At 33.1% G+C, this 13,483-nt stretch overlaps 1 protein-coding gene across 5 annotated transcripts in view; it reads right to left on the bottom strand.

Annotated features, from left to right (window-relative positions):
* The window catches only part of Spata6 (spermatogenesis associated 6), a 166,289-nt gene that overhangs the window by 101,801 nt on the left and 51,005 nt on the right, over window positions 1-13,483 (bottom strand). For all 5 annotated transcript variants that reach the window (XM_058570767.1, XM_046468810.2, XM_046468811.2 and 2 more), the window contains 2 exons: window positions 5,782-5,919; window positions 4,258-4,306 (listed from right to left, as the gene is read on the bottom strand). In XM_058570767.1, coding sequence (XP_058426750.1) covers window positions 4,258-4,306; window positions 5,782-5,796 — 64 coding nt within the window. In that variant the 5' untranslated portion in view covers window positions 5,797-5,919. The remainder of the gene's footprint in view (window positions 1-4,257; window positions 4,307-5,781; window positions 5,920-13,483) is intronic.

Genomic DNA, 13,483 nt, shown 5'->3' with positions numbered 1-13,483 from the left:
CCACAGGGACTGACCACCTGATGCAGGTGAACTTCTCCCTCAAGCTCTGCCAAAGATCACACACAGCACCTGAAATAGGTGTGACCTGCCAAGATGTCAATCAACCCGCAGACTGCAATATATCAGGAAGCAAGACTACACCCTGGAAACCTTATCCCTGCCTTTGATGTACTCCCTAAATAAACCACCAAGCCATTTTTCCTTTGTCTAGTTCCAGCATCCATGTGGACTAGATCTATCAGGGGCTTCACTTTTTTAAATATATTTCTGAGTATTTATCTTGGTTATTTGCTAATTATTTGAGATTGTAAGTTTTAGGGTAGCTGGGATTACCCTGGGCAGGAAGAACCCCCCAAAGAGACACTGGCTGTTGTCCTCAGATAACATGGATCTCATAAACAAGCAGGGGTGTCTATCTTTATATCAAATAAAGTGGACTTCAAGCAAAGTTAGTCAGAAGGGACAAAGAAGGACATTTCATACAGCTTGAAGAAATTATAAATCAACAAGACATAACAATCATAAATATTTATGACCCAAGCAATACAGCATCTATGTACAAACAAATCCTTCTCAATTTCAAGAATCAAACAGATTGTAACACAATAATATTGGATGACTTTAACACCCCACTCTCACCACTAGATATATCCTCCAAACAAAAACTAAATCAAGAAACTAGAGAACTAAATCATCCAATAAATAATTTAGATTTAACAGACATATAAAAAGTATTTCATCCATCAATGACTGAGCACACTTTCTCCTCAATAACACACAGATCCTTCCCTAAATAGACCATATCTTAGGCTACAAAGCAACTCTTAGCAAATACAAAAAAAAAAAAAAATAGAAGTAATGCCTTGCATTACTGTCAGATCTGTCAGATCATAATGAAATGAAATTAGAAACCAACAATAAAATAAAAAATAGAAGCTACTCTAATACCTGGAGACTAAATAATACACTACTGAATGAACAATAGATAGCAAAAGAAATCAACAATGAAATTAAAACATACTTAGAGGTAAATGAGAATAGCAACATGATGTATCAAAATCTCTGGAACACTACGAAGGCAGTTCTAAGAGGAAAGTTCAAGCATTGAAATCATGCATTAAAACAATAGAAAATCACCAAATAAATAACCTAACATTACATCTCCAGGGCCTAGAAAAAGAATTAATCAACACCAAAAGTAGTATAAGAGAGGAAATAATTAAAATCAGAGCTGAAATCAATGTAATTGAAACAAAAGAAACAAGTCAAAGAATTGACAAAAAGTTGATTTTTGGAAAAAATAAATAAAATTGATAAACTCTAAGCCACACCAACAAAGAGAAAGAGAGAAAACTCAAATTACTAAAATTCAGGATGAAGAAAGAAATATTACAACAGACCTACTGAAATACAGATAAAAATCAGTAACTATTTTGAAAATTCACTCTAATAAAATAGAAAATCTGAGGACACTGAAAAATTTCTACATATGGCCTATCCAAACTGAAACAGGAGGACACAGACAATTTAAACAGATCAATTTCACACAGTGAAATAGAAGACACCAATAAAAGCCAACAAAGAAAAGCCCAGGACCAGATGGATTCTCAATCAAGTTCTACAAGACCTTTAAAGAAGAAATAAAACCAATCCTTCCTCAAATTATTCCATTAAACACAAAAGAAGGGAACCCTTCCAAACTCATTCTAGAATGAGGAATGGATTATAGAAGAAATGATAGGAAAAATCAAGAAATTCTTAGAAACAAATGAGGACAGATATAACATCAAAATCTCTGGGAGAGTACGAAGTCAGATCTAGAAAATTGATAGCATTGAGTACTTACATAAAAAGAATAGATTCCAAATAAATCTAATGCTAGACCTCAAGGCATTACAAAAGAAAGAAAAAACTAATCCCCAAATCAGTAAAAGAAAGGAAATATCAGAGCCAAAGTTAATGAAATTGAGAATAAAAAATACAAAATATCAATAAAACAAATAACTGTTTCTTCAAAAAGATTAATAAACCCTTAGGCAAAACTAACCAAAATAAAGAGAGGACTCAAACTAACAAAATTAGAAATGAAAATGGAGATATCACCATACAGCATTTTCAAGAAGACCACTAGAAATTACTTTGAAAATTTATACTCCAATAAACTGGAAAATATAGAAGACATTGATTAATCTCTAGACTCATATGACCTGCCCAAATTGAACCAGGAAGATACAGAAAAACAAATCACTATTAAGTAATGAAGTTGAAACATAAATTAAAAGCCTTCCAACAAAGAAAAGTCCATCAACCAGATGGATTCTCAGCTGAGTTTTACCAGACCTGTAAGAACTAACACCAGTTTCTCAAATTATTCCATGAAATTAAAAGTGAGTGAACACACCTAAATACATTCTATGAAGTCAGTACCCTGATAGGAAAACCAAATGAAGACACATCAAGGAAAACTACAGACCAATATGCTTGATGAACATAAATGAAAAAATCCTTAATAAAATATTATCAACCACATCAAGAATAGAATATACCATGGTCAAATAGGTTTTGTCTCAAGAATGAAACATACACAAATCAATAAATGTAATATAGGACATCAACAGAATACAAGAATCACATGATCATCTCAATAGTTGTAGAAATGGCCTTTGATAAATCCAGCATCCAATCATGTTAAAAACACTGGAGAAACTAGGAAGAGAAGGAATTCACCTCAACATCATAAAGGCTATATATAACAAACACAAAGCCAATGTCATACTGAATGAAGAAAAACTAAAAGCATTTCTTCTAAAATAAGGAAAAAGACAAGGATGTCCACTCTCACCAGTCCTATTCAATATAGTTATTGAAGCTCTAGACAGAGCACTTAGGCAAGAGAAGGAAATTAAAGGGATATAAATAGAAAAAGAGAAGTGATATGATCCTATATCTAGAAGATCCAAAAAGCTCTATCATAAGACTTCTACACCTAATAAATAATTCAGCAAAGCAGAAGGATACAAGATCAGCATTCACAAATCAATAGCTATCCTGTATTCCAACAGTATTCTGCTGAGGAAAAAAATTGAAAAATTATTATATTCACAATAACCTCAAAAAAACCCTTGGGAATTAATCAAACCAAGGAGGTAGAAGATATCAAAATGAAAATTATGGAACACTGAAGAAAGAAATTGAAAAATACCTTAGAAGATGGAAAGACCTCCCATGTTCTCAAGACATATAATGTCCCAGCTAATGAGTATGGAAAAATTAAAATTTTACTCACTGGCCCCAAACTGTTACTTAGCAGTGGAAAATACAAAAACCAAGTGCTACAAACAGCTATAAAATAACAAATAAGACACTGGCATATGCCAAAAATAGTTCTCTGGAGAAGATTCGCTGAACAATACATTGCATGAAGACAGATTGGCCTGTTTTCTCCATAGGTACTCAGATTCTAGTATGGTGCCAGATTCCATGTTTCTACACTGCTAGAGTTCAGTGGGGCACGAAGGGAAGAAAGTGTGACAAGGACAGATGATGATAGGGATCCCCAATATTATTGCCCTTTTGAGCCACAGTTATATGTTCAACTAATTTGGTGATTCCAGGGTCCTTTCTAAATATAAGGATAAATAATAGTATTCCCTTTCATATCCAGAGCTTCAGTAAACTTTTCTACAAGTGTACACTTTTACAGTGCTACTCTCACAAATAGTTATATAGTTTTGTAGTTGATTCATAGTACTATGATAGATTTACTGTTATCCTCAGCCTTGAAAAAATATCTCCTGCAAATAATTTAAATAGTGAATGTAATACAAAATTAAAAGGCATATGTATTTTTTACTTACTTTTATCCTGTTATTACTCCCTTAATTTGTATTCACTAAGGTTAAAGACAGTTTTATTTGCAGGGCCAAAACCCACCTAATATGAGTCTTTATCCTTATATCACAAACACTCCATACCATCTTGTCCAATAGAAAACTTAAATAATTCCTTCTTTGTTTTTCATTGACAAAAACAGGAAGAGGAATATTTCTTAGATTTACTACACCAAACAACTTCTTTTTTATTATCTTTTTTATTATCATGAAATTCTAAAAAGTGTGGAAAAAAAAATCTCAGCTCAAGATTTTTGAAATTCTATTATACTCTTTCAAATTTTTACGTAACCCAGGATTAAAAAAACATAAGGATGATACTTTCTAAAATGTCTAAGACTCAGGAATTTAAAAGTTAAAAACTTACACTCAAGCTGCGCAACCACATCTCCAGGGTCTACTGCTTCAGGGAACACCTAGAGTGGGAGGGATGAAGGGGGAAGCAGGATGGGGGAGAGGAAGTGACAGGAAGTTACATATGAGAATATCTTTGATTTTTCCCTCCCATTCTCAAAACATTCATTTTCCAAGAAACATGCGACATTCATAACTATCCATTCTTCTCTGTTTTCCATGTCTATTATGAAAGACTTTATAAATAAATTTTATAGATGGCTCTGACTCTCTCCTACATCATCTGTTAGCTCTTCCCCTTATGTTACCATGATCAAATCTACCTCCTTGGTGCTCCTCCACCTCAGCAAGCTAATTCTCAATAGGAAGGCTTTAAATTTACTATTCCATTACTTAGCATGCTTTCCCCCTAGACCTTCAAATAACTGACTTGGTGTCATAATTCAAGCTCAATTTAAATGTTACTGTTTTCTTTGACCACCCTTTAAAATATATAATCCCCTCTCGTCCCCTTGCCCTGTATTTATTCTCTTTTTGCACTTATTAAGTTCCAAAAGGGGAGGATTTTTCCTTGTTTACCAAGTGTTTCCAGTGGCTAATCCATTCTATGGAAAATAGCAGGTACAAGGTAAAATTATTTGTGAAACAGAAGAAGGGAGGGAAGTAAGGAAGATGGAAGGAGGACAGACAACTGACAACTGGTAGGACATGCCTATAATCCCAGATATTCAAAAGGTTGAGGGAGCAGGATTCCAAGGTCAAGGCCTACGTGGTTAACCTGGCAAGATCCTGTCTCAAAAAATATATATATAAAAAGGGCTAGGAATGTAACTCAATAATAGAGTACTTCTGGGTTCAATCCTTTGTACTACAAAAATTAAAAAAAAAAAAAAGAACCAATCCAGATGCCCTTCAGTAGATGAATGGATAAAGAAAATGTGGCATATATACACAATGGAATATTACTCAGCAATAAAAGAGAATAAAATCATGGCATTTGCAGGTAAATGGATGGAGTTAGAGAAGATAATGCTAAGTGAAGTTAGCCAATTGTAAAAAATAAAATACCAAATGTTTTCTCTGATAATAAAAAGGCTGACTGATTCATAGTGGGGTAGGGAGGGGGAGCATGGGAGGAATAGACAAACTCTAGATAGGGTAGAGGGTGGGAGGGAAAGGGAGGAGGCATGGGGGTTAGAAATTATGGTGGAATGTGATGGACATTACTATCCAAAGTACATGTATTAAGACACAAATTGGTGTGAATATACTTTGTATACAACCAGAGATATGAAAATATGTGTTCTATATGTGTAATAAGAATTGTAATGCATTCTGTGGTCATATGTAAATAAAAAATTAATAAAAAAGAAAGAAAGAAATGCAATTGGTAATAATGAATCAAAAGCAATATTTAATTTATAGCCTTCATTTTGAATTAAACCAAAGCACATAGTAAGCAATAATAATTTATTGTGGCCTTTTATTAAAAAATTGGAACTCTTTTTTTAATACTTGTTCTGATATTTGAACTAACCTTTTCAAACACCATTCTGGCATTGAAGACCAATGGAAAAGTGGCTGGGACACATTGTGTCTTTTTGTATTGGCCAAACACACAGATGCTAAGATAGATGTCCTCCTTGTCTTTCAGCACCACTCCTGGACAAGTTACCTGAAAGAAATCAGATAAATGGATATATAAATTCTGTGAGATATTCTACTAAAATGCATTATCAGGTATTACATAAAAATAGTAGTCTGGTAACCTAATAAAACTATTCACAAGTAAAAAGAGAAAAAAAAAAAAACCTAATGTTTACAGACCAAATGAAATGAAATGCTTTTCTATCTTCCATCACTGAAAAATCTATGATTTTCCATTTGGTTATTTTTGCCACATTTGAAGCACTGTGTACTGGCTCTTAAGACAGACACTAATAGTTTTAAACACTAAGCCTTAGGCTCCCATTTTATGTTGAATGCTGACATAAAGTTATTGAGTATCATTTAATCACAAAGAATTAACATTCAGCAAAAAAGAAACATTATACTAAGGCATAAAAAAATGCTGACAAAAAAGCACAAACTGATCTCCATCAAACTAAATAGCTGTCCACAGATACCCCCATCAAAAGCAACATTATACTTTTAAAGCTAGAGAATGTTTTATCCCAATGAAGAATTTTTAAATATTAAATTGCATTTAATTATCCTAGTTATAATTTACAGAAAGTATTAGGCAGAAAATGTTAAGTTTCTAAATAATACATAGCACAGTCTATCCAGTCTCTGCTATATTCCATTGCTAGTTGATCAACCATACTCTTTCTTAATAGGATATCAAGGTTCCTGAAGATTTGAGTCCAACAGAGCAATACTATCCAATCTTCCAACCCCTAACAGTGCATTCAAAGTTTATTTTTATTGTTCTCTGAACACACACATTACTTTCTTGCCCCCACATTCTTTATTACTTACATAACAAATATTAATATAACCTAAGGAGTGGAAATTCCTTACTACTCCATTCCATCTCCTCCTCATTTACTCCTACTAGGCACACATCAACTGCCGTCTCCTACACAATTTATTTTACACAAAAAAAATGTTTTAAATTCTAATTAGCATTTGAAATTCTCTTAAGGTAAGATTATTATCTATGTTATTTTTAATGAAGGGAGATGCCTCACTTCTTTTACTTATTATAAATTCCATGAGGACAAAAATTTTATTTTCTTTATCATTTGTAGCAAAAGAAATGGACCATCAGTATTAAGAAGTTCAGAGATTATCTACTCCACTTCAGACATTTTATACATGAAATCCAAGAAAGTTTAAGTGACCTACTCACTGAAAGTAAATGAGTCATAAGATTAATACACTCAAAGCTCTTGGAACAGGGCCTGACAACATTCATCAATACTAACTACTGTTATTGTTAGCTTAAAACCCATATCACCTGTCATACCAACACACTCTATTGTACTGAATGATTAAGACTTGGTGTCCCTTTGTATACAGCAGTCAAGATTATTTTTTGGCCAGCTATTTTGCCTCCATTTCTCCCTTACTCTGTTTTCCATTTTTGCCCTAGTTTACTCACAATTGATCACTAAAATAAAGGTTCTCAACAAATATTCTATTCCTACTCTACCTCATTACAATCAAAATAAAGTCCCTCCAAATCTCTGCTATTTAACAAAGAAGTGGCTATCCACTTAGACCTTTAGATGTGGATAGCCACATTTGAGATAGATGATAGACATAAAATATATACTGGGTTTTGAAGACTTAATATAAAACATATGTAAAATATCAATAAATTTTATATTAATTACATGTTGAAAGACTAATATTTTAATGTATCGATATAAATAAAATATACTCTTAAAATTAATTTTATCTGCTACTTTCAATTTTTTCATGTAGCCACTAAAAATTTAAAAAAAATATATATCCTTGGCTTGAATTTGAGGTCCATGTTGTATTTCTATTGCACAACACTGCTGTAATTGTGCTTACTGGAACTGCCAAGTCTCTTTCCAATTTGTAACATATGCAAGAAGGCATGAATGCTTTTCTCAAGTACAATGCTACAAATTTTTAAAAACAATATTTAACAATTATCCAAAAAGAAAGCAGGAAAAGGGAGGTTAATGAAAATCAGATGGGACAAATAGAAAATTATAAGCAAGGCAGTTGCCTTAAACCATATTCTTAAAGATTTAAAAGATCATAAACATGTTCATGGCTGTACTTACACTCAGAAATGAGCTGAAAAAGCTGTAATCTCTCATCTTTGGCTGACCTTGAAGTTCTGATAAAGTTAGAAATGAAAACTAATGCCAACTTGCAAACTGCTTGCTAAGGCATAGAAAGCATACCCCAATATGCACACAGAGATCCTTAGCAAAAGCTAAGAGATTCATTGGTTCAAAGCATTTAAGGAAATATAAGTCACATCATTAACAGACCATAAGCTAACTAAGCAAAGACTTCAGTGGTCACACATGACTAAGAATACATTTACACAATTCATTCAGGAAAATAAATAAATAAATGAGCAGCAAAAACAATAGTCAATAAACCTGAGGGATGAGACAGCCTGATTTACAGAATTCTACACTACATTATTTAAAATGTCCAGTTTAAAAAAAAAATTACCATATGCAAAGAAATACAAAGCTTGACCCACAAACAGAAAAAGTAGCCAATATTAACATCCCTGAGGAGGCCCAGAATTTGGGCATATTAAACAACAACTTAAAATCTATCACAAATATGTAGAAAGGATTAAAGGAAATCTTGACTAAAAAGCAAAAGGAAAGTTATCTATCTGATGATGCTATCTCATCAGATAGAGAATAACAATAGATACTAATTAAATATTTTAGAAGAACCAAACTGTTGAAAATTACCAAACTTTCATGAAAAATTCACTAAAGAAATTAAGAACAGACATGAGCTATCAGAAGAAAAAATTTAACTGAAAGTGTGTCAATTATTGTTATGGTTTAGATATGAGGTGTGTCCCCCAAAAGCTCATGTGTAAGATAATGCAAGAATTTTCAGAAATGTAATGACAAGATTATGACAGGTGTGACCTAATCAGTGAACTAATCCTCTGCTGAGGATTGACTGGGTGATAACTATAGGCAGGTAGGACATGGCTAGAGGAAGTAGATTGGCAGTGTTATATTTCATCCTTTGTTGAATGGAACTTTCTCTCTACTTCCCGGCTTTCATGTCCTGGGTTGCTTTCTCTGTCATGCCTTCCACTCAGAGGTTCTGCCTCACTTTGGGCCCAGAGCTGTGGAGTTGGGGACCATTCACTGAACCTCTGAAACCATGAACCAAAATAAACTTTCCCTTTACATTGCTTTTGTCAGGTCTTTCGGTCACAGTGACAAAAAAAAAAAAAAGCTGACTTTTTTGATTACCCAAACTGAGGAACAAAAATATAGAATGAAAACAAAAATGAACAGTCTGAGAGACCTGAAGGGACACCATCAAGCACAGCACAAGAGTGGGAACCCCAAATGGAGAGGAGAAAGGGCCAAGAAGAATATTTCAAGAAATAATGGATGAGCACTCCTAAGGTTTAAAGAAAAACAATCAACACATTCAATAAGATCAAAGAATTCCATGTTACACACATAATCAAATTTTCAGTAGAACATAGTCAAAAGAATTCTCAACAGAGAATTTTGAAAGCAAAAAGAGAAAACTGATTCATCAGGTTCCAGAAATCCTTAATAAGAATGAACATGACACCAGAATAAAGTGTGATGACTTATTTAAAGGAAGAAAACTTTCAATAATATCCAAAAAAAGTATTCAAAAAGGAAGGACAATTAAGAGAGTCTCCAATAAACAACAACTGAAATAATTCATCACTAGAAGAACTTCCCTGAAAAGAAATATTAAACAGTCCCTCAGTTTCAAACGAAAGGATACTAGATAGCACCTCATAACCACATGAAAAAATAAGGAGCACCAGAAAGGGTGAATATAAAAAGTATATAAATATATTTTCCTCTTATTTCTCTAAAATAAAGGACAATTAAATAAAGCACCAATTATTATACTATGTTGATGGGCTTATATGTACAAAGATGCAGTTTATATGTGAATAATATTATGAAGAAGGTGAGGGAGAACAGAACAAAACAACAGCATTTCAAAAGTGTACAACTGAAATTAAGTTGGTATTAATCAGTACTATATTATTAAAAATGAATATGTTAACTGTAAATATCAGGACAACCACTTAAAATACTAAAAAAAGACACAAGGAAATTAAAATGTATAAGAAAAATAAGTCAGTTATGGAGGAATGGAGAAAGAAAAAAAGACATATAGAAATAAATAGTAAAATTATAGAATTAAATTTATCTTATGGTAATATTAAATGTAAATTAATTAAACATTCTAATTTTAAAAAAAGTGCACGCCTATAATCCTAGAAGCTTGGGAGGCTCAGGCAGGAGGATCATGAGTTCAAAGCCAGCTTCAGCAAAAGTGAAGCACTAAGCAACTCAGTGAGACCCAGTCTCTAGATAAAATACGAAATAGGGCTGGGTAGGAGGTTCCGTGGTTGAGTGCTGAGTTCAATCCCTGATACCAAAAAAGAGAGAGAGAGAGAGAGAGAAGCAGACTTGATTAAAAACTATCATCCAGCTGGGTGAGGTGATACATAACCTGTAATCCCAAGGACTCAGGGGACTAAGGCAAGAGAATTGCAATTTAGGGAGGCCCTAAGCAACTTAGTGAAACCCTGTCTCAAAACAAAACAGAAGAGGGACTAGGAATATAGCTCAGTGGGCATGCCCCTGAGTTAAATCCCCAATACCAAACAAACAAACAATCATACAGCTTCTTAACCCTGGATCTTAACAAAGGAACATGTACATCTGGATTAAAAGATGTCAGGCTCCGAGATCCTTCCTAAAGGCAAGCACCAGAAGCACTCACAAAGGAAAGGAACTATGTTCACTGAGAAACAACTGGAAGATTTAAATATCTTATCCAATAACCCAGACCCAGAACCCAGCCTTAAAAAAAAAAAAAAATGACCTCAAAAGTGAACTTCAGAATAAAGCTCAACAAAACAAAATGTAGTCATATTCAGCAAAAATAAGCAGCTCAACATTAGCAGTTATCTAGGGATGGAGGAAAGACCAGTCCCTCTCAAAGAAATGTGTACACATGGCTCAAATCCCCCATCAGCATCTACCCTGTGGCCCTAATTTATATAAACCATGTGGCACCCTCATTCCAACTCAGCGTATATATACCCCCCTTTTAAGGTCTCCACAGATGATCCTAGGGCCTACAAAGTAATCCATTTGGGCTGCTAAGGAGACCTGAGCATACATCACCTCTATCTCATTTTGTAATCTCTAGTTTACTCTCTAAGTTTCAGTTCTTCTTCCTTTGACTTTTTTCTACACAAAGAGGAAAAAAGAAGCTAGACACCAAAGGTTACATATATTGTAATGATTTTCATAATAGGGAGTACTTTCTAGCAATAAGGAAAAACTAGAGATAAACACAACATGGCTAGATTTCAAAACATTAGGCTGAGTGAAACAACAAAAAAATGACACAAAAGACTACTGTTGAGACCCAGAGAATAAGACAACAAGAGTATGGCATTTTGGGCATGGTGAACAATTTTATCTAATGGAAACTAAAAGGCATTAGAACCTGCCTCTGACTCAAGGTCAAACTGACCTTCCTTTGTATCTGCCCCACTGAGTATAGGGAAAAGCTTTCCACAAATTTCTCTTATCAGCCCAACATCCAAATCCACCAAAGAAACAGTCACCTTTACCTCCTTCTCTCTTTTCACTGACTCACATCACAGGAAGACTGATCTGTCGACACACCTAGACTGTGTTTGTTACATAGCACTGTCCTATCAATTATAGTCTGTTCTAAGTGCAAAACAGAATTTGTCCCAGGCCATTGAATAGTCTTCATAAACCCAATGATTTCTCCTAAAAGTTACTGTTTCCCTAGAATTCCATATACTATGCCATCTCTATAGAAAAAAATGAGTATAAGTTTTTGAATTATTTGGGCTAATGAGAAATCACGTTACTTTGATGTTTCTCTTTTGCACATTGTTAAAATGTGTGTGTGTGTGTTTTCAAACAAAAAAAAAAACTATTGTCTCACTCCATGCTGTTACATGAGACACACTTGAGATTCAAAGATGCAAATGGGTTTGTAATAAGAGTATAGAGGAAATGTAGTCTAATACAAGCTTTAACCGAATCAAGCTCCAGTGATTACAAATATCAGACAAAATACATTAAAACAGAGATTGTTACTAGAGACAAAGACGGCTTATAATTATGTAACAATTAAAAACACATGTAAGACAAATATCAAGATGACATAAGCTTATAAACATATATGCATTTACAGAAGCTCCCAAAGCACGAGAAAAAAATAGAGAAACATATCTACAAACACATGGCCAATAAGCAATGAAAACATGTTCAATCAGTCAATATTATTTGTCATTAGAAAAACACAAATCAAAACCACAATGAGATATTGCTTCCCATTTAGTAGGATGGCTAAAATAAAAATATAAACAAAAAATGGAATTCTCATATATCACTGATAAAAACATAAAATGGTGCAGCCACTATGGAAAAATGTTTGACAGTTCCTCAAAAAAATTAAACAGAGTTACCATAAAATCCAGCAATTCCACTCCTGGGTATACACCCAATAGCATTGAAAGCACAGGTCCACACAAAAAGGTATTCGCAGGTATGGCAGCATTATTCACAATATCAAAAAAGTAAACATAACCTAACTATTCATCAACTAATGAATGGATAGGCAAAATGTGGTGTATCCACACAATGGAATATTATTTAACCATAAAAATGAAAAAAGAACTGATATATGCCACAACATGTATAAATGTTGTGCTTAGTAAAAGAAGTCAGACACAATGTTGCATATTATTTGTTTCTATTTATAGAAATGTACAGAATAGTCAAATCTGAACAATATCAGTTGTATTCAGGGGAAAATGGAAAAGTTAATGATTCAAGATTTCCTTATTAGGGGATGAAAAGTTGTGGAATTAGTATCAATTATTGAACAACTTTGAAAATACAATAAATTTACTGAACTATATACCTTATTATATGCCATTTGCATTATATCTCAAATAAAAAAAGTAAAATGATAAAAAAGGTATACTGTAAAATCACTAATCAGAAGAAAGCTGGAGAGGCAATCAGATATCAGAAAGAAAAAGATTACCAAGCAGAAAGTGGAACATTTGTGATTGGATTAAAAATTTGATTGATAACACATAACAAAATTAATTCTATAAGCACCTAATCACAAAGTATTAAAGTAAATGAAGCAAAAAATTACACAATTAAATTTAAGTACTTCTTGCTCAGTAATTGATAAAATAAGCAATCAAACAATCATTAAAGACATAGAAGATATAAACAACAACATTCAGTAATTTGCCCTAATTGTCATTTACAATACGTCATCCAACAACAAAATGATCCACATTTTTTTCCAAGTTCACAGAAAAGCACTCACTATGACAGATGATATTGTGGCTATAAAAAAAAACTCAATAAACATGAAAAGACTAAAATCATACAATGTGTATTTTGTAACCACAATGCAATTAAATTAGATATCAATAATATAAAAATATCTGAAAAAAGCCCTAAATATTTAGA

The sequence above is a fragment of the Marmota monax genome, unplaced genomic scaffold, assembly GCF_021218885.2.
Source record: "Marmota monax isolate L192 unplaced genomic scaffold, Marmota_monax_Labrador192_F-V1.1 WCK01_AAM20220418_F8-fsc00008, whole genome shotgun sequence".
NCBI classification, from domain to species: Eukaryota; Metazoa; Chordata; class Mammalia; order Rodentia; family Sciuridae; genus Marmota; species Marmota monax.
The sequence above is the reverse complement of the archived record's forward strand: the minus strand, read 5'-3'. Positions and strand labels throughout refer to the sequence as shown.